Source organism: Pholis gunnellus (genome assembly GCF_910591455.1).
Source record: "Pholis gunnellus genome assembly, chromosome: 6".
NCBI classification, from domain to species: Eukaryota; Metazoa; Chordata; class Actinopteri; order Perciformes; family Pholidae; genus Pholis; species Pholis gunnellus.
Window position 1 is genome coordinate 27295162 of NC_136532.1, and position 25287 is coordinate 27320448.

The window sequence follows — 25287 nt, forward strand, 5'->3', positions numbered from 1 at the left end:
TCAAACCCAATCCGGTTTAGTCGGGTCTTACAGGGTTTGGATCTCACTTTCAGGCCCCTGAAGTAAGGAATGTATTGGATGGTTGAACTGCGTCAAAGTCTGTTCATGGTATGAACAGTGTAACGTAACAGCGTAACGTAACAGCAAAACGTGACGACCTAACTTAACGACCTAACTTAACGACGTAACAACTTAACGACGTAACAACTTAACGACGTAACAACGTAACTTGACGACCTAACTTGACGACCTAACTTGACGACGTAACAACTTAACGACGTAACAACTTAACGACGTAACAACTTAACGACGTAACAACGTAACGACGTAACAACGTAACGTGACGACCTAACTTGACGACCTAACTTGACGACCTAACTTGACGACCTAACTTAACGACGTAACAACTTAACGACGTAACAACTTAACGACGTAACAACGTAACGTGACGACCTAACTTGACGACCTAACGTGACGACCTAACTTGACGACCTAACTTGACAACCTAACTTAATGACGTAACAACTTAACGACGTAACAACGTAACGTGACGACCTAACGTGACGACCTAACAACATAACAGCGTAACAACGTAACAACGTATCTTTGGCGGTTGCCATCTTGTTTTTTTCAGCAACCAGACGTGACATGAGAGGATGGAGCTCAGTACAACTGAGCGCTGAATAAAACATTTTTGGGTGACTTAAATGAAAACACACAGTGGAAGAGTTAAAGGTAGAGACCTGTCAATCCCGCCTGTCTACGAAGCATTCAAATGTTCAAATGTCCACCAACATTATTACAGAGGGGAAGATGAATTATGAATCATGAAATGTTGTAAGAGATATTTCTCTGTGGCTGATAATGTTCTTCTTCACATCAGTTGAAGTCCTTTGAAAGTCGCTGATTAGCCAATTTAAACATGCTAATTTGTTTTCACGCCACTTTAAAATCAGTGGTGTTAATTGGTGTTAGTTTGAATCTTCATCCGTCCCGAGATGAACGTATTTAAATGAATTAAATCTGTTAAAGTTTTAAGTTTTAAAACTCCTTTCACATTTGAATCCTAAACGTTCTGCTGTTGTACGTCCAGAGGTTAAAGATGGTCTGTATCGGTTTAAAACTACTTTTATGAGCTCTGCAGACTCGCCGTACTCTTTGTTTTTGTGTGTTTGGCTGCCGTTATAGATCCGGTGGGTTGGGGGGGCGGGGCGGGGGGGGGGGGGGGGTGTTAGTGATGGTCTGCTCTGTCTCCAGTGGATCCTGTGACAGCTCTAATGTCGGTGTGATTTACAGACCGCTGGACAAACAAGCATCATTACCGCAAGCCTGTAAACGTGGGCCCCCACCGAGCGCTCCCAAAGTGGGGTCTGGGGACCCTCGAGGGGCCCCTCCACAGGCTCCCGGGGGACCCCTCAGCGAAATGAGAGAGTTTTATTTCACTATTATTTCATTCAGGAGGAGATAACAGACTGAGAATGACCGATCAGAGTCTCCGCTGTCGTCTCCTCACAAAACACTTAACGTGGTTTATTGGCTCCGTGTTCGCTGCAGAACAAAGAATCATTCTCATCAAGTCATTTCTTCTGTGAGTGAAAAAAAGTTTCTCAGTGTTGGAAGATTATTTCAACCTGTTTCCAATAAAAATCTACTTAGTTCAAGTGTTGTTTTAAAAGTCTTCTTCATCAACTTTTCTTTTTCTTGATTTCATTATTTCTGGTTACAGGATACAACATTTTTTCTAAAACTTGAAAACAATGATTTTAATGCAATTTTAGGTAAAAAATGATTTGATATTCTTCTGGCAATGCTGTGACAGAATCAATGTCTTTCACAAAACTAGAACAGGTTTTAGCTTCCTCACTAAATCACCAGTTTGCCTCCGGCAAGTAAAGAAAACTGGTCCCAGTCACCAGAAGACATGTCGGCATCGTTTGATTCTGTAAACACGGGAAACGTTGAATGTTGGCCTTTCTGAACCAAAAATATCTTTCATATCAGCCGCGTTTGACGCCTGCAGAAACACACAATGACACGTTTTGTAACGTTAGAAAAAAGATCATAATTTATGTTAAAATATTAACAACATAATGTAACAACTTAACAGCGTAATGTAACAACATAACGTAATGTAACAACATAACGTAATGAAACAACGTAATGTAACAACGTAACAATGTAACGTAACAATGTAACGTAACAATGTAACGTAACAATGTAACGTAACAATGTAACGTAACAATGTAACGTAACAATGTAACGTAACAATGTAACGTGACATACCGACGTAACAAAATATGACAACTGTAACAGCGAAACTGACGTGAATAAATATCAACCGTCCTCAGCAGACTTTCTTATGTAACGGTGCGTAACAGGTGTAACAACATCACATAACAAGCGTAAACTCAACGTTTACTTTTGCTTTCACACGGGACACTGACAGCTGTCTCGTGTGTTTGATGGACCTCCTTGCAGCCCGTAGTGGACTTTCTCTCTCGTGTTACTCATTACTAAACCACATAACTTTCAATAACGTTTATTTCTCGTACGCCACTCGCTCTGACTGATTGCACATTAAACGTACATGTGTGTTGCAGAAACATTTATTCTCGGCAACTGGTCTGAGAAAAAAAACGATTTAATTTAGCGTAAAATCAAAACCTTATTTTCTTAATATGAAAAAATTCTTCATCTTGTCTTGAAAATTAAATGCAGGTAATTCTTCAATAGTGTCACACTTAAGTCAGACTTTAACTAAATTACACCAGGATGCCATTCAATATCTAGAGTAGATTATAGTGTAAAACAAGTCACATCTGATAGTTCTTGTGTGTTTTCTGATGCTGCTGCTATTTTAAAGAAATAAAAAGTGATTCAAAGTGTTTCTGTTTTAGTTCAGTCAGTTTAAAACCACAGAAAGGAGACTTCCTGTCTGTATGAGGAGACGCAGCAGTTTATCAAAGAACATCTCTGCTGAAAACAACTTATAAGATAAAAAAAGAAAATCCATCATCTCTTTGAGTTTAACGCTCGTGTATTTCTGACATTTTGCAGCACATCATCAACGGTCGGCCTCGTCTCCGGGGTCACCGGGAAACTGAGCCCAACTGTCAATTACAGACGCAAATTAAAACAACCAGTTTACTGCCGGTTATTCACGACGTGTGCTCCTCCAGCGAGTCCGTCCTCCGGGGACAAACAGTCCGAAGGCCAAACAAACACTTTAACAAGGCGCCGCTGCTGTTTTCATGCTCGGAATCAACAAAATCGACCGCGTGACGGAGAAGCTAAAGGCCAAACGGATGCTGTTCGTTTCTCTGGTGGTTAACTTGCTGCAATGCTGCCCTCCGGTGGCGGTGCGGAGGAACTACGGACCAGCAGACAGCAGCTCAGAGCAACGTGTCACTTACACCAGGACACAGAACACATCCTGGTGATGTCACAGCAAAGAGACGAGCATCCAATTCTTCTTTTATTTATTATTTTATTGAACTTTATTGAACTTTTATTTCAATGTAATTTTTATTTCACCATTCTGTCTCTACAATTATAGATTAAATTCACCTCTTCATCCTCATATTACCCAGAACCCCCTTCTCTACATGAATCTTCTCAGAAGGATAATAACTGAGTAACAGTAACAGACGACAGTCAGTATTAAAATATTCTTCTGGTCTCTGGTCAGCGAGCTGATGTTTTGTTGCTTTAACCTGAAAAAAAGGGCGTTTTCAATTTCCTCAACTTAAAAAAGGACTCGACGGCAACAAAACCAAGTTTGGATGCAACAGCGTCACATGACTGTTCATTCCCTCAGTAAACATTGTAAACATGAGTTTATGGTCTCAATCTCTAGTTTCAAGTCTTCTTCAATACAGCATGATGTTCATTTAGTAAATGATGGTCCATTTAGAGTCACACAGACCATAAAGCAGGGGATGCTTTAGGGGCGGGGCTACACAGTGATTGACAGGTCTATACCAGAGACGTATACGCCGTCTCTACGTCACTCAGTCCAGATATGGTCACTTCCTGTTCACTGGCTTCAGTACAATTTGGGTTCAGTCCTGAAGACGGACTGGGTTCTGGTCTAACTTTAAGCTGGACTCGAGTGTATTTATCTCTCCAGGTGTTCAACCTTTAACTGGACGCTCTGTGAAAGGTTGGTGAAATCCACTCTGTGTGACGCCGACAGGTTCAGAAGAATCTGGTGTTTGTACGTTTTTGGGTCCCGATGAGGAACAACGGAAAGAATAAAACGCAAACGTTCAGCTTGATCTGCATGTAGACGAACGCCTCGCGTCCGTCGTCTGAAGGCGTCCCGAGGAAGACGAATGGTGTTTATCAGCCGGACGCCGTCTAATTACCTTTTCTTTCTTTTTCTTAAAGGTTGTATTTATTAGTATCCATCATCGCTGTTGTTACATCAATTAATGCCGTTGACGGCTGGAGGAATTCATCCTTCACGGTGCAGAAGAACCTCCTCCTCGCTCCTCTCGTTGGCATTAAAGGGCCTGTCATCCCAGCATGCCGCGGGGCCCCCAGGCCCCAGCCCAGCGGTGTCAATTAAATTTGATTGACTGAGTAAAAGAAGCACACAAATAAGCCAAAACAACGGACACAAAAATCTATACATGACACCTCCCAACACTCCCCCCCCCCCCACACACACACAACCGCCTCCACCCGGCTGTCAAATCAAGCGCTTGTCTCGTCCGTTTTCGTGGCGTGTGCCGCAGACGTCCGCCGCCGAGACAACCGCCTCTATGTGTGTGTGTGTGTGTGTGTGTGTGTGTGTGAGCATCAGCGCCGACCAAACGTCCCGTCTGCCCCCCCCCCCCCCCCTTCTCCAAACACCCCTCCATCCAAACACACAGAGAACCAATTAGCGGCTCTGGAGCCTCGTCCGTGCTGCAGAGCGGAGGCCCCTGGGTATCGACTCAAACTGTTGTCCAATAAATGAGGTCTAATTTATCAGTTTAACTCCCCCCCCCCCCCCACCACACACACACACACACACACACACACACACCCCGAAAGAAAAGGAGGGAGGACAAGAAAACAAATCGCTCTTGTTTTTCGTGACATGAACCCACGAGGATCCTGATGAATCTGGCGTTCTTCACATTTCACGTCCTCTCTGTGTTGTTTTGCTAATTGTAGAGCGTCGCGCTTCATATTTCGTGGCAGATGATTGAGGGGCGCCATTAGAGCGAACCCCCCCCCCATTAGTCTCCCGTGGGGGAGGGAGGCCGATCCGGCGTGGGAAACCATCAAAAGGCCAATTTGCTACCCAAACACCATAAATCCTGGAACGTTAAGTGACTGTTTTTGATGCCGCCGAAGTGCACAGGAAATAAATATATACGCTCTGTTATGTATCGGTCGTTAAATTACCGGAGAGGGCTGCTCACACACGGCATCCATCTTGATCGGCGGTTGGTCAAAAGTGGGGTCCAGGGACCTGCAGGGGCCCTTCTGATGAAGTAAAGAGCTTCAGTTGTTTCTGAAAGATCATAAAACTTCAATCAAGTCTCAAATCTGAGTTCTTCTTCGTTCAGCTCTCGTTGTTTTTTGCGAGTCATCGCGGTAAAATTGCGTTTATATTTCTGTCACCGAGCAGGCCGGACTCATCCGGCGTTCGTAGCTTTATCTATGAAAAACAATGAGCTGTACATCGTAGATATCCCACGAAATAATTTCTCATTGTTATCCACGTAATCATGAACAAGGAATTATAAAGACCGCAAGCGATCTTTCAGCCAAGAGACCGCTGTTCGTTCAACATTTACATTATTGTCACGTAATTTGCGTATTTTAGTAGTTATTTTAACCCAAACGACGATCTTTTCCTAAACATAACTAAGTATTTTACGATCTTTTTCAAAACTAAGCATTTTACGATCTTTTTCTAAACCTAACAAAGTATTTTACGTTCTTTTTCTAAACCTAACAAAGTATTTTACGATCTTTTTCTAAACCTAACAAAGTATTTTACGTTCTTTTCCTAAACCTAACAAAGTATTTTACGATCTTTTTCTAAACCTAACAAATTTTTTTTACGTTCTTTTCCTAAACCTAACAAAGTATTTTACGATCTTTTTCTAAACCTAAGTATTTTACATTCTTTTCCTAAACCTAACAAAGTATTTTACGTTCTTTTCCTAAACCTAAAAAAGTATTTCATTTTTACTAATTAACTAACTAAATATATAAATAAATAAATAAACAAAATAAAGATCAATGTTTTCCTAGAGGGAGAAAAATAATGAGCATGTTTTTTTTACAAAAAAGTAAAGTATAACGTGATTTTAGGCAAACAGGTTAAATTTGAATATTGTGTAATAAACAGCTGGTGAACAGGAGAGAGAATGAAATCACCTGTATGATGCTTTAATGTCAAATATTAATAAGACAGAAGAGAAAAGTCAACGTGAATAACAATCATGAAGCTCTTATTCAACACTTTATTCGTATTTACAACAGCTTCAATAAACAGAACCGTAATAAAAAACTGAGCTCAGATCAGTTCACTGATGTTTGTCTCATTTTGTTGTTTTGAGTTCATTAAAAATAAAACAAGAGTTCAGTTTTGTCTCCGTCTGTCAGAACGACGACGCTTCAAATAAAATAAAACAGAAACAACCAACAGACTGAAGACAGCGAGCGATCATTTCAAGTTTTCAATCGGGCGACAAAAAAAACACCTAAAAACATCTGGTGAGACTTTATTAAGTCCGTCGTTTATTATTCATTTCTCTTGGAAAGTAAAATATTATGTTTGAGTTTAGAAGTAAATATTTATTCATATTTACTTGTTATTGGAAAATGTATTCTTTAAATATGTTGATTTATTATTTAATTTAGGACAAATTAAAAATGTTCAGCTCGACACAAGAAATTAATTAGAAATGAATTAACTGAAAGTTTACCAATTTAGCACCATTTAGTTTTTTCCTTTAACAGGAAACATGTGAAAAAGTATAACTCCGTAGTTCAGGCTGGACTCTAACTGTTTACTGGTTTATCTGTTGCTCCACAGTGAATCAACTCTTTAACTGTTTACTGGTTTATCTGGGACTCGAGTTGGTTAAAGGATCAGTTCAACATGTTAGAAGAACAGAAGCCGGAGGTTTGAGATCTCCGAGCGTCCGTCATCATCGCATCTTCAACCGGTTCCATTGACGATTACCTCAATAAAGTTTTATTGAAACAGACGTCTCTACTTCCTCTCACTGTACATAAAAGTGAAGAGTGAAGTGAAGCCAAAATATCTCAGATACGGGCGCCGCCATCTTGAGATTTTAACGGTCGAGATGTAGTTTTGATTTTTTTAGTTTGGCCCATGTGCCATCCGCTAACATGGAAGGGGGCGGAGCTTATGACCTTTATTGCAGCGAGCCAGCACACGGGGCCGATCGAGACGTTTTGGCTTCACGTTTTTTTTGGAGGCATGTCATCCATCATATATATGTGTATATATATATGTATACATACCCATATATATATATATATATATATATATATATATATATATGTATACGTATGTATACATACATATAACCATCAACAGCAGCCAAAGAGTTTGTGAACCTAAAATATGATAAACGTCACATTGAAACAGAAGAAATGAATAAATCTTCTCATCAACTTTCCCCAAAAGTCCAAAGAGTTTTCTTTTACAGAGATGAAACAGATTTCCATGAAACTAGACGTAGATCTTCATGATAAAGTGTTTCTGGTAAGCCGTGGTGTGATGCACACCGCGGCCTCATGGGGGAGCCAGTGAGGCTTCAGAGTCTCCACAGCGTCACAGGAAACAGCTGATACAAAAACACCATTTCCTCATTTTGCTGCTTCAAAATAAAAGCTTTTAAATAGAAAACAATAACAAAGGGCTTTTTATTGTGGAGGTTTAACAGGAGCATGTATTCATCACTGAATTATTATTATTAAATATAAGAAGTGTATTAATACTGCAGGGAGGCCCTGAACGTCTCACCGAGAGGCGAATGTGATATTTGATCTTTTATAAAACGTCTCTTCTGACACACTGAACTTAAATGAACGTGTAAACGTGTGATGATGAAGAGCAACGTGTAAACGTGTGATGATGAAGAGCAAACAGACAGAATGGAATCTGCTGCTGTAGCTCAATGCAAACATTGATTCCTGCCTCCTCGTGTCGCCTCCTTGAAGCGTAGACGTCGCTTCCTTAAAGCTCGTCGTCTCAACGTGACTCAGCTAAACTCTACTTCATGCCAACAACACTGCATAGATAATAAAGAGTGGGATAAGATGCTCAACTAATTAAATAATACACATATATATATATACACAGTGGTTTAAAACGATCTGTTGTGCTGGTGCACGTTAACCACGTGCATGATTTTTAACCACTTCTTTTTCTTAAATCATAAAACTGTGCATAAACATAAATATTAATACTTCATCTTTAGTGGAGTTCAGTAACAAAGTGGCAGACAGATTTAAACAAAATAAACAAACTTAATGTGATAAAAACTAATAAAAAAGGTGAAAAGTTATGAGTTACGTGAAGTTTCTTCAGGAACAAACGTTTCCTTCAGTCGGTCAATAAAAAACGTTTCTCTGAACATTTCAGTCTTTCAGTCGTTCATCAGACGCAGAAACATGAGAAGCTTCAACGACAGAAGAACTAAAGTGTGACGGTCGTGTTGCTGTTTTTGGCTCCGACACATTTAATAAATGTCGTCTTTTCATTTAGGCGTGAAGCTCATTTATGAAACTAAATGCAAGTTTTACATCAAATAGTTCAGAGCGAATAAAGTCGGAGAAACACAAAGAGACGCTTTTAGAACGATTAAAAAACGCTAAAAAAGAAAACAATTAATAAAACTCAATCAAAGTCGTGCAGCCGGAGTTATAACTACGACATGAAGGAGAAAACATATCACGCTTATCTTATATATATATATATATATATATTCAGTCTGGCTTCTACGTAGTGTTTTATGGTTTTTAACAATACTACTTATAATTATGTCTGATTCTATAAAGTGTGTTTTTATGCTATAGTCTTATTCTCTATTTTATTACGCTCTAATTTTACTTATTTTTTACGTTTTCATAATGATCAATTTATTTAGTATTTTATTTATTTACTAATTAATTAATTAGTATTTATAAAACTTCATTTGGTACATTGGTCTCTTCGTCTTCTCTCCATTTTCGTCTCGTCAATCATTTGAAAGGTGTTCTATAAATAAAGCGTGATTGATTGATTGATTGATTGATTGATTGATTAGATCACACCTGATCACAGTGTTTACTCTGTTTGTTTATATTTGATGTATTTGTTCTTCTTCTTCCGTATAGATGTGAGCTGCTCATGTATTCTGCGTCTGTTAGCTCCGTTAGCTCCGTGTCCTCCAGTCGGCTCTGGTTTCGGTTAAACGTTACTGGTTTTGCTCTTGACCTTGGCCCCGCCCCCTCCCGCCCCTCTGCTCTCTGACTTCCTGCCAGGTGAGCCGTGACAGGCGGAGGCCGGCTGACTGTTGTTGTTGTTGTGGTTTGTGTTTCCGCTCAGCGTCTCCATGATGGAGCGGAACGCCCCGAACGGACGCTTGCTCTCGCCGCTCCCCGTCGGAGTCCTCTCCTTCTCCTTCCCGTGGTGCCGCTCTTTGGTCGGCTCCGCCTCCTGACCGGAGCTCTTGTGCACCTGCTCGTCGAAGGTGACCCTCAGCTTGAGGTTCTGGGCCGTCTTCCTGCGGGACGACGGGGACTTCAGGGCGCTCTTGGGGCTCGTGGCGGCGGCTTTCTGGGCTCCGTCGTGGAGGTCGTCCGGCGTTTTACCGTCGGCCGCCTCCGGGTCGCTGGAGGTGGGGGAGGGGTTGTGGCCGACGCTGTCCGCCGACTTCGACCCGCTGAGAGAAAACGCCAGCTTCCTCTCGGCCGTGGAGGAGCAGGACGAGGACGAGGGGAGGGTCTTCCTCACCGGGTTGAGGTGGTTTGACTCCGGCTCCTCCTCTGTGATTGGCAGGTGGGACGGCCTATCGGGGCGCAGCGTGCCGGAGGCCGACGCTCCCTGACTTTTACCTTCCTCCGGCGGATAACCGTCCGAATCCGATTCGCTGAGCGAGCGCTGCATGATCTGTTTGAGTCTCGCCAGTTTGAGCTCCCTCCGCTCCACCAGCCCCGTCCTGCGGGCCCCCGAGGGCCCCGAGGCCCCCGAGACCGCCGAGGGCCCCGGTCCGCCCGCCGGGCCCACCCCTCCCTGACGGACCAACCAGCCGTCGCCTGGAGTCTCCTCCGCCGTCAACATCATCTCTGGCCACGCCTCCCCCGAGGGCTGATGGGAGCTGGAGTCCAGAGAGACAGACAGACACGAGCCTTTACTTCTACATGTTCTACGGGGACGCTGTTAATAACAAACAAACTATATAATAATAATACTATTTATATAATAGTAGAACAGGCTTTTACAGGGAGAACTAACGTTAAAGCTGCTGTAGTACTAGCACCATACTCGTACACGCTGGTTCAGGTGGTGAATTTAAACCTTCTGAACCCCAAAAACCCACCGGCGGGATGGAAAAGCATGTTTTCTATATAACTACACAGCCGGGGGGGTCATTGTAGTCAGATTTTCATCTTTCCGACGGTCCTTGAACACATCGTGTGTTACCAACGCTTCAGTTATAAAAAAAGGAACCGAATCAAAGCTTAAAACTGTGTTTATATTTCATAAAAACATTCTATTCTTCATGTTCTCATGATAAATCTCTCCTCTAATAAAGCGTTTACTTTAACCAGATTGTGTAAAAACATTAAGTTGTGAAACTATGACGTCATGTGACAACAAACCAGAGAAACTTTGACTGAACTTCAGGGTTTTGTAAGCGTCACAATAGATGATCGTGGTACGAAAATATCCACATTTCAAACATTACAGAACTCCAGACTCATGGGACATGTAGTTGTAAGAAACCAGGATAGAGAGTTTCTATGCATGTGTGTGTGTGTGTGTGTGTGTGTGTGTGTATGTGTGTGTGTGTGTGTTACCTGGGGGATCTGGAAGGCGTCCCCTCAGCCTTGTTGGGGTCCATCAGTCTCTGCATCTGTTTCTGTAGAGTCGTCCTCTCCGCTGCCTGTCTGCGTGACAAACAACAGCGTTAACGATTGCTGGAGCAGCTACAATGTTAGCATAGCGTTAGCATCCTTTTGATCCGCTCATCGCAGTTCATTCACAACTAAATCTGTTTATTTGAGCCTCATGTAGCGCTGGATTTCACAAGCTTCTCACCAAATGACCAACGCTTCAGTTACTGAAATCATTTAAAGAATAAAAACATGAAGTGTAAGAACAGCAACTTACTCGTTGAGCTGTTTGGTGAGCTTAACGACCTGCGAGGCCAACGACATGCAGGTCTCCACGACCACCAGGTAGCGAGCGCAGGTGGTGTGTCCCTGCCGCTCGGCACTCTGGGAAGGCCGCTCCCCCTGCTGGTTCTGCACCGTCACGTTGGAGCCGTACTCCACCAGAGTCTAAAGACACAAAGAGAAGGATCACTTCTTTAAAAACTCGCAGCACAGGTCCCTATGGAAGCCCATTCCCGCAGCAAAATGAAATAAAATCCACCCAAAAAAAAATTATATATATATCCACCCAGAAAAAACAAAAAGATTATGGATTTTTTTTTTTTTTTTTTTTTACAAATTTTTACAAATTTACAAATACGACATGCAGAAAGAAAAAAAAAGATTTATGTATTATTTTTTTTTGCATGTCGTATTTGTTCCGGAAAAAAGAAAAAAAAAGATTAGGATGTTTTTTTTTTGCCGGAAAAAATACGACATGCAATTCTACACAAGGTAACTATTACTGGTGACTTTTGTAAATGTTAGATGTTATATATCATTATAAGTATTAATATGTAGAATTGCATGTCATTTTCATGGAAAGACTGGCGAGGGGATGAAGGGACCTGTGAGGAGATCGTCACTGAAGCGCATGCGCACTTCTAATCTCTTTTGCTAGCAAAAAAAGAAAAAAAATCATTTTTTTTTTCCTCACTTTTTTCCAGCTACAAAAAAAAAAATAAATATGAGAAAGATCTGCTTTTATTAGAATAATAAACCGACTGTCGGCCCCGGCTTAGCCGACAGGAAGCAGACGGGACTGATAACATCCGCCTGAGGATTAAAAACACTCTGCAGGAAACATTTATACAATAAACTAAAAAAGCTCCATCACGATAAGCGGGAGCAGAGCCTGGAAAAAAAAAAGGTTTTACATCAAGCAGCAGGTTCAGAGTCACTCACCTGTATACAGGTGAGGTGTCCGTACTGAGCCGCCACGTGGACCGCAGTGTTTCCGTTCTGGTCGACTTCGTCCAGAGAGATCGCCTGTTCCTGCATGAACTGAAGCAACCACAGCAGCACCTTCTCCTGCAGAGAGAGAGAGACGTTTTACCCTGAAGTCACACAACCACACTTCAAAAGTGTTGTTTTCACAACCAGGGAACAGGAAGTGACCATACGTGGACTGAGGAGGAGTGACGTAGAGACGCCGTATACGTCTCTGGTAGAGACCTGTCAATCACCGTGTAGCCCCGCCCCTAAAGCATCCCCTGCTTTATGGTCTGTTTGACTCTAAATGGACCATCATTTACTAAATGAACATCATGCTGTATTGAAGAAGACTTGAAACTAGAGATTGAGACCATAAACTCATGTTTACAATGTTTACTGAGGTAATAAATCAAGAGAGAAGTAGAGTCATTTTCTCATAGACTTCTATACAACCAGAGGAGTCGCCCCCTGGTGGACACTAGAGAGAATGCAGCTTTAACACATGAAGCTTCTTTGTCCTGAGGGTGCTGCCTTGTCTTCACATTAATAAAAGAGTTTTATGATTTGTAACATTTAGTCTGGATTTAATAGTGCTGCAGATTTTAAATTTATGTTAAAAAGTTTCAGACAGAGCGCACTAAAGGGGAACGTAACATAGCTCACAGACCTCTCCAGGACCGCTGGATATTCCAGCTTGTTGGTGTGTATTTGTATTTGTGTGTGTGTGTGTGTGTGTGTGTGTGTGTGTGTGTGTGTGTGTGTGTGTGTGTTACCTGTCCATAGCGAGCAGCGTAGTGGATCAGACTGGGATGTTCTCTGGTGCAGCTCAGCTCAGCGATGGCCTCCGTCTCACTCACCATCCACCTCACACACTCCAGATGACCGTTCTGTAACACACACACACACACACACACACACACACACACACACACACACACACACACACACACACACACACACACACACACACACACACACACACACACACACACACACACGTTCCATTAATCAGAGTGAATAAACAAGAGGCCTGTTGATAAGAGCCAATCAGGACTCGGCTGCCCGGCTTGTCTCCAGATAACACACTTCCTGTCTGGCAGCCAATCAACAGTCTTGGTTTCCACAGCAGCACAAACACAACAGCGCCGACTGGTGAACGTCCCGCTGCTCAACAACGCTGATGTCAAATGACCTCACCGACCGGCTGCCAACAGCCAATCAAAACGTCTGCACGTCCTGACACACAAGTCTTCCAGTTTGGAACATTTCCACCCGCAGGTGCACGATGGAGGATTAAATGAAGCAGATAAAATAAGGTAAATAACACACACACACACACCTTGACTCCCAGCCCGGCGGGGGTGAGCTGCTGGTTGTTGCGTTCGTTCAGGCTGTCCTCCCCCATCAGAGAGGTGAGGTGCTGCAGGCAGTCGGCGTGACCCTGACAGGCCGAGACGTGCAGCAGGTTGTTCCCGTCCTGGTCCAGGATCAGCTCCAGGTTGTCGGCAGCCAGGTGAGGCTGCAGGAGGAGGAGGAAGAGGAGGAGGAGATGAAGAAGAGGAACAAACGAACATCAAATGTGAAGATGAGGACCTCCCACTCACCAGCAGAGAGATCTGTCCCTCTCTGACGATGTTGATGATGTTCTGGTTCTTCTTGGTCTCCTCGTCCACCTCCCCTCCTGGTCCTCCTCCTCCGAACCCCCTTGGCAGACCAACGCTGCTGCTGCCTCCTCCTCCTCCTCCTCCTCCAGACGCCCAGGGCTTGGAGGCGTCCTGCCTGCCCGGCACGGGGAACTTCGTCCCCGGGCCTCCTGGAGGCTCCACGCCCGGCCTCTGGCTCTGAGACTCTGGGTAGACCCGAGCCGACAGCAGCTTGTCTGGAAGCAGTTTAAACAAGTTAAATCATGAACACACACACACACACACACACACACACACACACACACACACACACACACACACACACACACACACACACACACACACACACACACACACACACACACACACACACACACACACACACACACACACACACACACACACACACACACAGGTCCTAACCTGCATCGGAGAAGGAGGAGAGGGAGGAGGAGCAGCTGAGGTGTCCCGATGGGAGCAGCTCTGACTGGAAGCCTCCTCCTGCTGCTGGTGAGCGGTGGAGGAGGTGCAGGTCTGGATCCATGGACTTGGACTTCCTGAGGTCGGACCACTTCACCGGAGACAGAACGCAGAACTGCAGGAAACACGCGAGCATCACGGCTCATTCAAAGATTCATTATATTGATCACACGACGTGCAAAAAAGCATATTATTATTATTATTAACATTACTGAGGTCGTTAATTACTGTAGAATCGACTACTTGTGCACGACATGATTTTACCAAACGTGTGTGAAATGTACAAAGTAAATGTGTCAACAGAATTACAAATGTCATGCTTTTATTCTGAAGGCCTGATGTATATTTCCTTTTCAGATTAAGAGTCTTAAAGAGTACCTGAGTCTGTGAGTTGCTGCTGCTGCTGCTGCCCAGGCTCAGAGGCTCTCCGTGGGGCAACGCCAAGCTCTTCATCCCTCCTCCTCCTCCTCCTCCTCCTCCTCCTCGGCTCCTCTCCAGGGTGCCTCCTCCTCCCAGGTTGCTGGAGCCTCCTCCTCCTCCTCCTCCTCCTCCTCCTCCGCCCAGGTTGCTCCCCGTCACCGAGCGCTTATCGTGGGCGACGCGGGGCAGCGTGGACATCTGCTGACTGGACTTGATGTACGGCACGTCCAGGATCTCGTCCATGTCCAGGTCGTAGTGCTCCAGCTCCCCGAACAGAGCCTGGGGGTTGTTACCTCCTCCATCACCTCCTCCATCTCCTCCTCCTCCTCCTCCTCCTCCGCTCGGCCCCTTGGCCTCCTTGGAGCTGGAGGCCTGGGTCGGTTTGTCCGAGTCGGGCTCATCCTTACCGGCCTCCTCCGCCGGCTCCACCTGGACTTTGCCGTCCGAGTCCGAGTCGGTGGTCTCCGGCTGGTGCTTGAGAGGCGAGACCCTCTTCACGGGCCGGAACTTGTTCCCGTGAGCCTCGGCGAGTCCCGTGGGTTTGATCCCTCCGCCGCCGCCGCCGAGGGAGGAGACGCTGCGACTCCAGTTGATGGCCGGAGCTGCAGGGAAGAGGAGGCGGACCAACAGGTTTAATAAGACGAGTTTAAAGTAAAACAACTAAATCTGGTCTAACTTTTTAAACACTTTAGTTTTAGTCGTTCGTCTTCTGAGCTTTCTCACCGCAAAGAAAAGCATCAACCAATCACGTTGGACAAATAATCAATAAGTTCACTGAAGGCTCCTTGTTCTGAACCAAGACATCAAACTTTATTGATACTTTCAACCCTGACAACGACAGCTCAGACCAGATATCCACTCCTTCTGTTCTGACCTTTCACAATAAAAGCCCGAGACATATTCACTGCAACTCAAATTCACTAAAAGGAAACTCAATAAAATAATTCACGGTATCTTTAGACGATACAACAGTTTAGCAGACAGACTGGCTCAACAGGATCCTGCTAGTTGGTCTTTAACTCATATTATTTTATTGCTTCCTTCTTACTTATGAACTACTTCCTACTAAAAAAGCAGTTAAAGAGGTCGAATCATTCTGTAATTTTATTTTATTCTATTTTAAATTGATTATATGTTTGATTTGACATTGTTTCGGTCAGGACGCTGTTGAGTCTTTTATTCTCCTGGTTACATAAAGGTGAAATTAAAACCCTTTCACAATAAGACGTGGTTACCTGGCCTGTCCTCAGCCGGGCCATCACTCCTCCTGGACAACTCTGGGATGCTCTTCAGAGACGTCACAGAATACTGCAGAGAGAGAGAGAGAGAGAGAGAGGAGCAGTTATATTTACATTACAGTTGTTTTACTTTAAGTACAGATTGAAACTAAAACTCTACTTCCTCCTCCACGACGGTTAGAATCTAACATTTATGTTTAAATGACGACTGACCACTGAATCATCAGAGAAGTCGATCTCGTCCAGGTCCAGGTATTCAGGAGCCTCCATCTTCACACCACCATCATCAGCCTCACCAGCAGCTGCAGACGACAACACGCTTCATGTGTTAAAGCTGCATTCTCTCTAGTGTCCACCAGGGGGCGACTCCTCTGGTTGTATAGAAGTCTATGAGAAAATGACTCTACTTCTCTCTTGATTTATTACCTCAGTAAACATTGTAAACATGAGTTTATGGTCTCAATCTCTAGTTTCAAGTCTTCTTCAATACAGCATGATGTTCATTTAGTAAATGATGGTCCATTTAGAGTCAAACAGACCATAAAGCAGGGGATGCTTTAGGGCGGGGCTACACGGTGATTGACAGGTCTCTACGTCACTCCTCCTCAGTCCATATATGGTCACTTCCTGTTCACTGGTTGCAGAAATAAAACATGGCTCACGATGACTACGTCCGCTTCTTATAAACAGTCTGTGAGTTCTTTAAAGTTTCTGACCTTGAACAGAATCGATCAAGAGATAACGTGATAATCGCTGAAGACACAACAGCTTCTCTTTGTACCGTCTTTCTTTCCTTCCCTCCCCCTCCTCCTCCCTTCCTTCCCTCCTCTTCCCTTCTTCCTCCTCGCTTCCTTCCTTTCTTCTCCTCCCTTCCCCCTCCTCCTTTCCTTCCTCCCCAACTCCCTTCCTTCCTCCTCCTCCCCCTCTTTCCCTCCCCCTCCCTTCCATCCTTCCCTCCTCCTCTCTGATCTCTGATCATGTTTCATTGTAAACAACCAATCAGTGTTTAGACCAACAGGAGGAGAGCTAGTAACGTTAGCAGCACCGCTAACAGCTAACCAACGGAGGTTCACTTCAGTGACATCATGATGCCTTCAGGCTCTGCTCAGTGAACATGAGTACTGGCTGAAGCTACATTATAACGTTATCATGATGTGTTCACATGTAGTCTGGAAAATGTAGTTTTGGTGATAAACTTGAATGAATCCAGTAGTTTGAAGGAGATGTTTACACATGAATATAAAACAGATATTAAAGCTGTTTAACTTCTAACACGAGCTCTAAACAGAATATATATATATATATATATATATATATATATATATATACACACACACAAATAACAGCCACAGCGATGACACGCATCATGAAGACTCTTCTTCATGTTTTTATAAAACAAACTTCCTCTCACAGCCTCCGGATGTTCACAGAGCTGAGTGGAGACCGCAGGACTAAAGCCCCGCCAAAATAAAACCCTCTGATTGCAGCTTTTGAGGAAAACAACAGTTCAGGCCTGAAAGACTAAAAATAAGACTCATTCTGTGTTTATGTGAACAGCTGACGAGTCTGAAACAAATGTTTTGGAGCAAAGTCAAGGAGTTTCAGGAGTTTATCCTCTTTTCCTAAACAGTGGAATTAAACACACCAGTGTCTCCTGGTCTGTTAAATGTTATATATTATATGGATTTAGCATCAGTTAGTGCTCGGGTTGCCAGGTTGGAGGATGAACTAGCTTGTTAGCTAACACGTCCGTCTACGCTCAATGTCAATGGAGGTGAAGGGAACAGAAAATAAAACGTTGTTGTTGTTGTTGTTGACGGTCTAAACCTCTCCGTCAACAGTTCACGTCATCTCTTTGAGAGGAAGGTTTTATTTTAACTTCTTTACAGTGAAGTCTGAGGATTAATTAGAGAAACAGGTTATTTTATCCACAATGAAAAGATCCCACGAGAGCAAAGAGAAGACATTAAGTGTTCATAACATCCTGATTACAAACATTACTGAAAGCACAATAAGAGTTTTATGAACATAATATACTTAACAATTTAACTTTAAAATCAAATTGAATGTTGTTTTATCTGAAAGCGAAACAGGAAGTCTTCAGAGAATATGACAGAAGAGTTGTTATGAGCTGTGATTGGTTGTATTCTGGTGTTTTCTCTATTTATCATCGAGCTATCATCTCATTAGTGCTGCTGTGGGTTCACTTATTACACTGTTTTAATACAGTTATTAATAACCGGCAATAAGAACTCATTTCTGTGTCACATGTTTAAAACAGACCTGATGAAAACATCTGATTACTTTAGTCTCAACTTTGACAGAGAAATAGAAAGTATTCTGACTCTCTCTCTACTACATATTATATATATGTGTATATATATATATATATATATATATATATATACACATACATATATAAAACTATGTAAACTATGTATATGTCAATAATGTGATATTTATATTAACTACATCACTAAACTCTTAACTTGTATTTAAACAAAAGCTATAAACGACCTGCTAAACAGTGGAAATGCACAAATTAAAGATGTTTTATTAGTAATTTAACTTTAATGTTATAATAAGCACAGTCTCCGTGCTGCCATGTTACTATTTAAGGTTAATATTTTAATGAATATCTTATATATAATACATCATATATATTTATATCTTGTTTTTATGACAAATATACAGATACATTACATTGAGAGAAATACAATGATATAAAGTGGATTAAAACAACATTTAACATTAACGTGCGTGTGATTTTTCCTTCATTTCCACATAATTAAAAATAAGACTTTATATCATATTAGTCACTAGATGACAATGAGGAGCAAACAGGCTAATAGTAGTTTATAGAATCATATAAAATGTGTTTAACCGGAGAAAACATCGAGAGTTGTCCTCGAACGGCTCATTTTAATCCGTTAATACCTGCACGTGAAGCAGCGGGAGGCTAATTAGCTTAGATAGCATTAGCTCGCTAATTAGCTTAGATGGCATTAGCACCCAGAGAAGCTAACGTGGAAGCTAACTGACTTGGCCAGCTGGAAAAATTAGGTCAGAACAGAAAAGCTCAGGTTAAAAAACGATTAAATAAAATAAAACGACAGCCAGCCTCCGGTGGAGAAGGAGCTGTTTGCTCCCGGTTAACGGACAGTTGTGTACCTTTTGTATGGAAGTCACAGGCGGCCGAGGAGCAGGGGCTAGCTTGAGGATGGGCTACAAAGCTAGCTGAGATGCTAGCTGAGATGCTAGCTCTCGGACCGATCCTTGGATCCAGCTGTGTGTGTTTTCTCTCCGTCTTGAAAAGCACAAAGACTTTGACATATGGGAAGCAAAGATGGAGGAGGGGGGAACGGGAGGAGGTCTCACTCCCACCACGTTTAGTGAGGACCACATCTGTTTATACAGAAGGGAAGAACTACAGTTTTAGTTTTACACCTGCAAATAAGAGTGTATTGTGTGTGTGTGTTTTTATGAGTGTGTGTACAGTATGTTATATATGGAAGCCCATTACCACCACTGTGAGGACAAATAAAGATCCTGTTGGTCATTATACAATTACAAAGGAAATGGTGGAAGAAGTACTCAGTAGAAATACTCTTAAAATACTCCAAAAGTACTAAATGTACTTTAAGTGACAAAAGTAAAAGTACTCATGATGCGAGAATGGCCCCTTTGAAACTGTTATAGTATAACATATTATCTGTTATCTTTAATGAGCATATTAATGTTGTAGTTCATATATGTGGAGTCGTTTTTATAGATTAATTTATTAAATCTTTATTTTATGAATATTCACATTAAGGTAAACTTAATCTCCATATTTGATAATAAGTTATGTTGAAGGTTTAACTTCAGTCTCTGATTTTATTTATATATTCTATTTATATTTTTCTGTTCCAGGTGGCTCATCGTCTCAATAGACGATCTCTGCAGAGGAAGTCGGTCCGTTATCCTGAGAATAAAAACACAACTTCTGTTCAGAGGATTAATTCTCATTAGAAACATGAATCCTGATGTGAAACACAGATTAATCAAAACGTTTTATTTTATTACTCAACGTTATCAATTATATCTTTATTTTTAACCACTATTTATATGTTTTTAGTTTGTTAAAACCGGCCAGGACAATAAAAATGATATAAAAATATACCACTGATGATTATAATTGATATTCTTAAACGTCTTAATACATTAAAATAAAGCGTATTTGCTCTTTTACTCATTTTAGATCAAGTTGGAGAACTCTGGGTTTATTTAACTGTAGAGAAAACCTCTTTAACTCCTAATCACAGTTACTGTTTATGATGCTTTATTAATTGTATTTTATATCTAAACATTAGACTCAGACTCTGAGGGCCTCGTTCTTCCTCCAGAATCAGACCTCTAGCGTCACACATTCACTGACATAAGTGTTGGTTCTGTGAGGAGCAGAGACGAGTCTATAAATACATGTTTCCATAATAACAGACTGTGGACTTCTGCTGTGGTCCAGACTGGTTTAACGCTCATCGGCCCAGTTGGACCTCAGCGGGGCCATCTAGTGGAACCTTCTCACACTGTTCAGACCAGGCTCAATGACGGGGTTGATCTCAAAACATCATGTCGCTAAAGAACACACACCCAAAGAGCAAAAGCACCTCAGATATCCTGCTAAATGTAGCGCTGTATTCAACACTAAAGCTCAAGTCGACAGAAATATATGCAGAAACACAAACATGTCTGTTGAAATAGAGACTTTGGGTTTTGTTCTAGTGAAGTTCTTAACATTAGACTTCTGCAGATTCACTTGTTAGCAGACAGATCACAGAATGTCTTAATTTACAGTTACATTCATTTATGAGTAAACAGTTGCTGCCGCATGACGTTGATCCATGTATGGATGAAAGTTTGTGATATTAAAGTTACTACAAGGAACTTATATGTAGTGTTGATTCTGTCGCCCCCTGTGGACTAAGGTGGTAGAGTCTCTTTAGAAAACCTCTCATGTTACTGCAGCAGGTCTGACAGTCTGCCCCTCTCAGTCCTGGTTCTCCCGTGCCTCCCTTCCGGGTCCAGCAATACGTCCTGGGTCTCCAGCAGAGAGGAGAAGCTCTAATCCTGGAGGAGGAGGAGGAGGAGGAGACGCTTCTGCCGGGAGCTGAGCTCTCCTCCTCCCTCCAGAGCTCCGGATCTGGGTCTGTCCACGGTGGACCGGTCTCTGCTGGAGGATCTGGGTCTGTCCACGGTGGACCGGTCTCTGCTGGAGCCTGAGCTGAAGGAGGTTCTGGTGAACCTGCATGATCTCATCTGGTTTCACCAGAATCCGACCCGGTGGCTCCGATGACGAGCTTCAAGAACAACTCTATAGAAACAGACCATCTTCTCTCTGATGGTCTCCTTACTGATGGAGGTCTGATCGAGGATCAGGACTACACTGAGACTGGTTCATATAGAGGATCAGGACTACACTGAGACTGGTTCAGGACCAGATAAAGGCTTCTCACAGTAACTTTAACATCGTATTAACAGCTTGATCAGTACTTTTTCCAAAATTGTTTTTAAACATTTAAATCTGCTTCAGAAAATAACTTCTACGGTCAGAGACTGTAAAACGCGTTAACGCTATTATTGAGCTTTTGAGCTGCACTCCCAAATCATGAATGAGTTCATTTGAATATGTCTTGTTGCACTTTGAGTGAGTCAGGCTGCTGATCGATGACCCCATCATGAGATAAACACGATTATTCTAAATGTCTTCTTTCATCATCCAACAGTTAAAAGATGTTAAAAGATGTTAAAAGATGTTCCTGTTGAAATAATTTCTACACAAACTTTATCTTCATGCAGAGAAGATTTACTGCAGGACTGAAAGACTGCGATGATTACATTTATATTTTAGTATTTTTACACGTATAGCAGTCGTGTAGAAATACTCGTTAAAATGACAAGTCATGAGTTCAATATTTTAGTTAAAATAAAGTAAAATAGCATCAAAAATGTAACTTAAAGTACAAAAACTAAAAGTGCTCATTATGCAGAGTAATGAATATTATATTATTGTATATAATTACTGATACTTTAATATTACAGCTGGTAGAGGTGGAGCACATGTTAATGATTTATTATGATAAATGAAGATGATCCACAGAGAGGATCTACTGTTCTACAGCAAACAGATGAATAACAAACAAGAATAAGTATTTAATAAGTAAACTGTAGAACCAACTAAAAAACTAAAGTGAGATATAATCTGACCGAATGTTTATTCTGCTGGCTTGTTTGTGAATTTATGAATTAATAAAGTTGTATTTTAATCTCTGGTGACGCTCAGTGGCGTCCTCTGCTGGTCATTAATTACACTTTCAAGATCTCATTGGCACATCATTGAATGTAATCTGAGATGGAGCGTGAATCAGAGCGTGACCTTATTCTATATATACACTTATATAATGAAATATAAATACATAATAATAATGAAGTGACCGCTCTGTGTCCTTCACCGCACGCGCCCGTTTTCACTTTCACTTACAACAAAAGACAATAAAGTGCTTTAAAAATCACCTGCGGGCTCTGAAGCTCCGAGGTTTTTAATTATAATATTTCATAAGTGATATAAAGTCCAAACAAGATAGAAAGAACCGTCTGATACCTGGTTGTTTCTGAGAATCTCCCGCAGGAGAGACGAGCCAAAAGGTCCTGAAGGAAAGAGGAGGAGGAGGAGGAGGAGGAGGAGGAGGGGCTTCTTCCGGTCAGCTGCAATAAAAGGTGTGCAGTTTACCTCTGTGACGTAGTTCAGTACAAAGTACAATCTGTACCTTTGAGGTGTAATGAAGTAAAAAGTAATTTAACACTAAATCTACTTTGTGCGCACTGAATATGAACATGAATACATCAACATGTTCAGTTCAAGCAAGCTTTATTAATGTGTGTGAAGCAGTGATGCAGGTTGATAATACAGCTCTGCAGGTGTGTGTGTGGTTACAGGTTGTACAAGTACACACACTGTGTACTCGGTAAACACGCGTTAGTTTGTAGGTCAGAAGTTAGCTTTTCGTTATTGGTTCAATTCAGTTTGGGGACAAAATGACAAAGTGAAAACCACCTTCAGCACCAAAACATGAAATATCTACTTTACAGCACCAATAATAAACAGAAAAAAAACATAATTAAATGAATATTGAAATGTCAGTAAAACATCAGTTACATCACATATTATATAAAATAAACCTACGGAAGCCCAGAGAGGACATGCATGTAATTAATGTAATTATTATTCTGTGTTCAAGAGAAAATGTTTTTAATGGAGATTAAGATCAGAAAATAAGAAAAACAACAATGAGTTCTCTATATCGGGAAAAATGTAATATTTTCATTTAAATAATTATTTTTCGATCTCAAGAAAAACCTTTTATGTCGCCATCACAAAAACGCTTTCTGCTGACTGACAGCAAACTGAACAAAAAGAAACACGAACATGAAATAGACGCACAAAGCCAAACGTTAAGTAAGCAGTAAAAGGAGAACAGTTGCACCTGTTTGTAAATGTAATCTTAGCCTCAGCTTAGTTATGAAGTGTTTTCTTTACTTGGAGTTTAATTGCTGCGTAGCTCACTAACGAGCTATCTAAAGTTAGCATGCTATTACATAACCTGTTTAGAGTATAAGAGCTAATACGGACACGTTTATTATTGATATGAACAAGTCTCCAAATTATAAAACCTTATGCCGACGATGTGCATAACTTTGTCTGTAAAGTTTTGCGATCAAATATTCAACATTTGTTCCAAACCTTTCCGAGTATACGGACATAAATAAAGCAGCGATATCACTACATGAACGAAGCGTTGACGGGTGAGTTTACTTTGTGGAAGTGAAGTCACAGCTGCTGATGTTACAGTTTCATACGTTTGATGAGACTTTTCTTAAAGGGGAACTTTGCTATTTTTCGAACCTGGACCCTATTTTACATATTATATTTTCTATTCATGTGTCTAAGTGACTAATGGGGACAAACATTTTCTTTTTTAATTGAGCTGCGATGGCAAAAACGATTATGGCCAAAATGATAATCAGGATTATTTTGATAAATATGGAGATTATTCTTGATTATTCATCGATTTTAGCGACAAAATATGAATATTGCGCTTTCATATTTAAATAAACAGATCACTGCTTTTACCTCCGCGTTGTGCTACATTCCTGCTAACGTACACGTCTTTGCATCAGAATATAACTTAAAACAAGGTTCTTCTTCACCGCGTTTCAGTGCATTTTCATTTTGCCCGTCTGCTATTCAACAACGTAAAAGACTAATATACAGTATTTTACTTTTCTACTCTGGACGATAGCTTCAACATTCAGTAAAGTTGTTGATAAAACATGTTGATCGCCCCCTGGTGGCCGGCTGTCAGTTTAGGAAGAACCTGATTTGACGTGAAGGAGAGTTTTCGTTGGGCGAAGCATTTTAAATGTAAGTATCGCAAGTCGATCACGGCAATTAAAATCGCCAAAATCATGATCGTGGTTAAATAGTCAATTAACTACGTTACCGTCATTTAACATGAGGTTATTACGAGTGTCTGACAACAATACGGAAAGAACCCGACAGAGAAATAAAACCTTGTTCTCGACCTTTTCCTCGGTCGGGTCTGTTTGTTACTGAATCTGAGTTAAAGAGAAGTCTCGATCCCAAACCTGGATATCGGGCAGCAGCAGGTCCAGATCTCTGCCGCGTTCTTCTTCTGTGGTGTATGAGGTCACAGCAGCCACAAGAAAAAAACCCCCACCAGCCTCCAGAGCTTTGCCGCCTTGCAGCAGCTGCTTGGGGATTTTCATCCGTATATTCTGGCTCAAATGAATAAATACGGGGACGCCATCGAATTCAAAGACCTCATCCACACAGTGAACATCTGTCATAGATAACACTGAGCTACGCATTCTGTACTAAACGCAACAAAACTCACTCGTGTTTGCAACTTCCGACAACAGAACTGAGACTTCCTCTGTCGAGGGATCTTCTCCTTGATGTTGTCAGACACTAATACGAACACTCTGAGCCCGTCGGTGGCAACAACAAACCCTTTAAGTAGACGTGACGTTACATTGTAAATGTGGCGACCGCAGCGCTCTCCATCAATATCGGACCAATTTCAAACATTGCCGTCCCCGTTAGTCACTTAGAC

At 41.8% G+C, this 25287-nt stretch overlaps 1 protein-coding gene across 1 annotated transcript; it reads right to left on the reverse strand.

Moving 5' to 3' along the window:
* Nucleotides 1-9430: 9430 nt before the first annotated feature.
* Nucleotides 9431-19405, reverse strand: sncaip (synuclein, alpha interacting protein; the record flags this gene model as incomplete). Its single annotated transcript, XM_079161079.1, has 12 exons — nt 19286-19405; nt 16328-16416; nt 16112-16184; nt 14835-15478; nt 14400-14571; nt 13938-14212; nt 13673-13852; nt 13107-13220; nt 12304-12429; nt 11357-11526; nt 11044-11133; nt 9431-10340 (listed from the first exon to the last, which is right to left on the reverse strand). The coding sequence occupies exons 2-12, from the start codon at nt 16382-16384 to the stop codon at nt 9431-9433; spliced, it is 2811 nt and encodes a 936-aa protein (XP_079017205.1). The 5' UTR covers nt 16385-16416; nt 19286-19405.
* Between the last annotated feature and the right edge of the window lie 5882 nt (nt 19406-25287).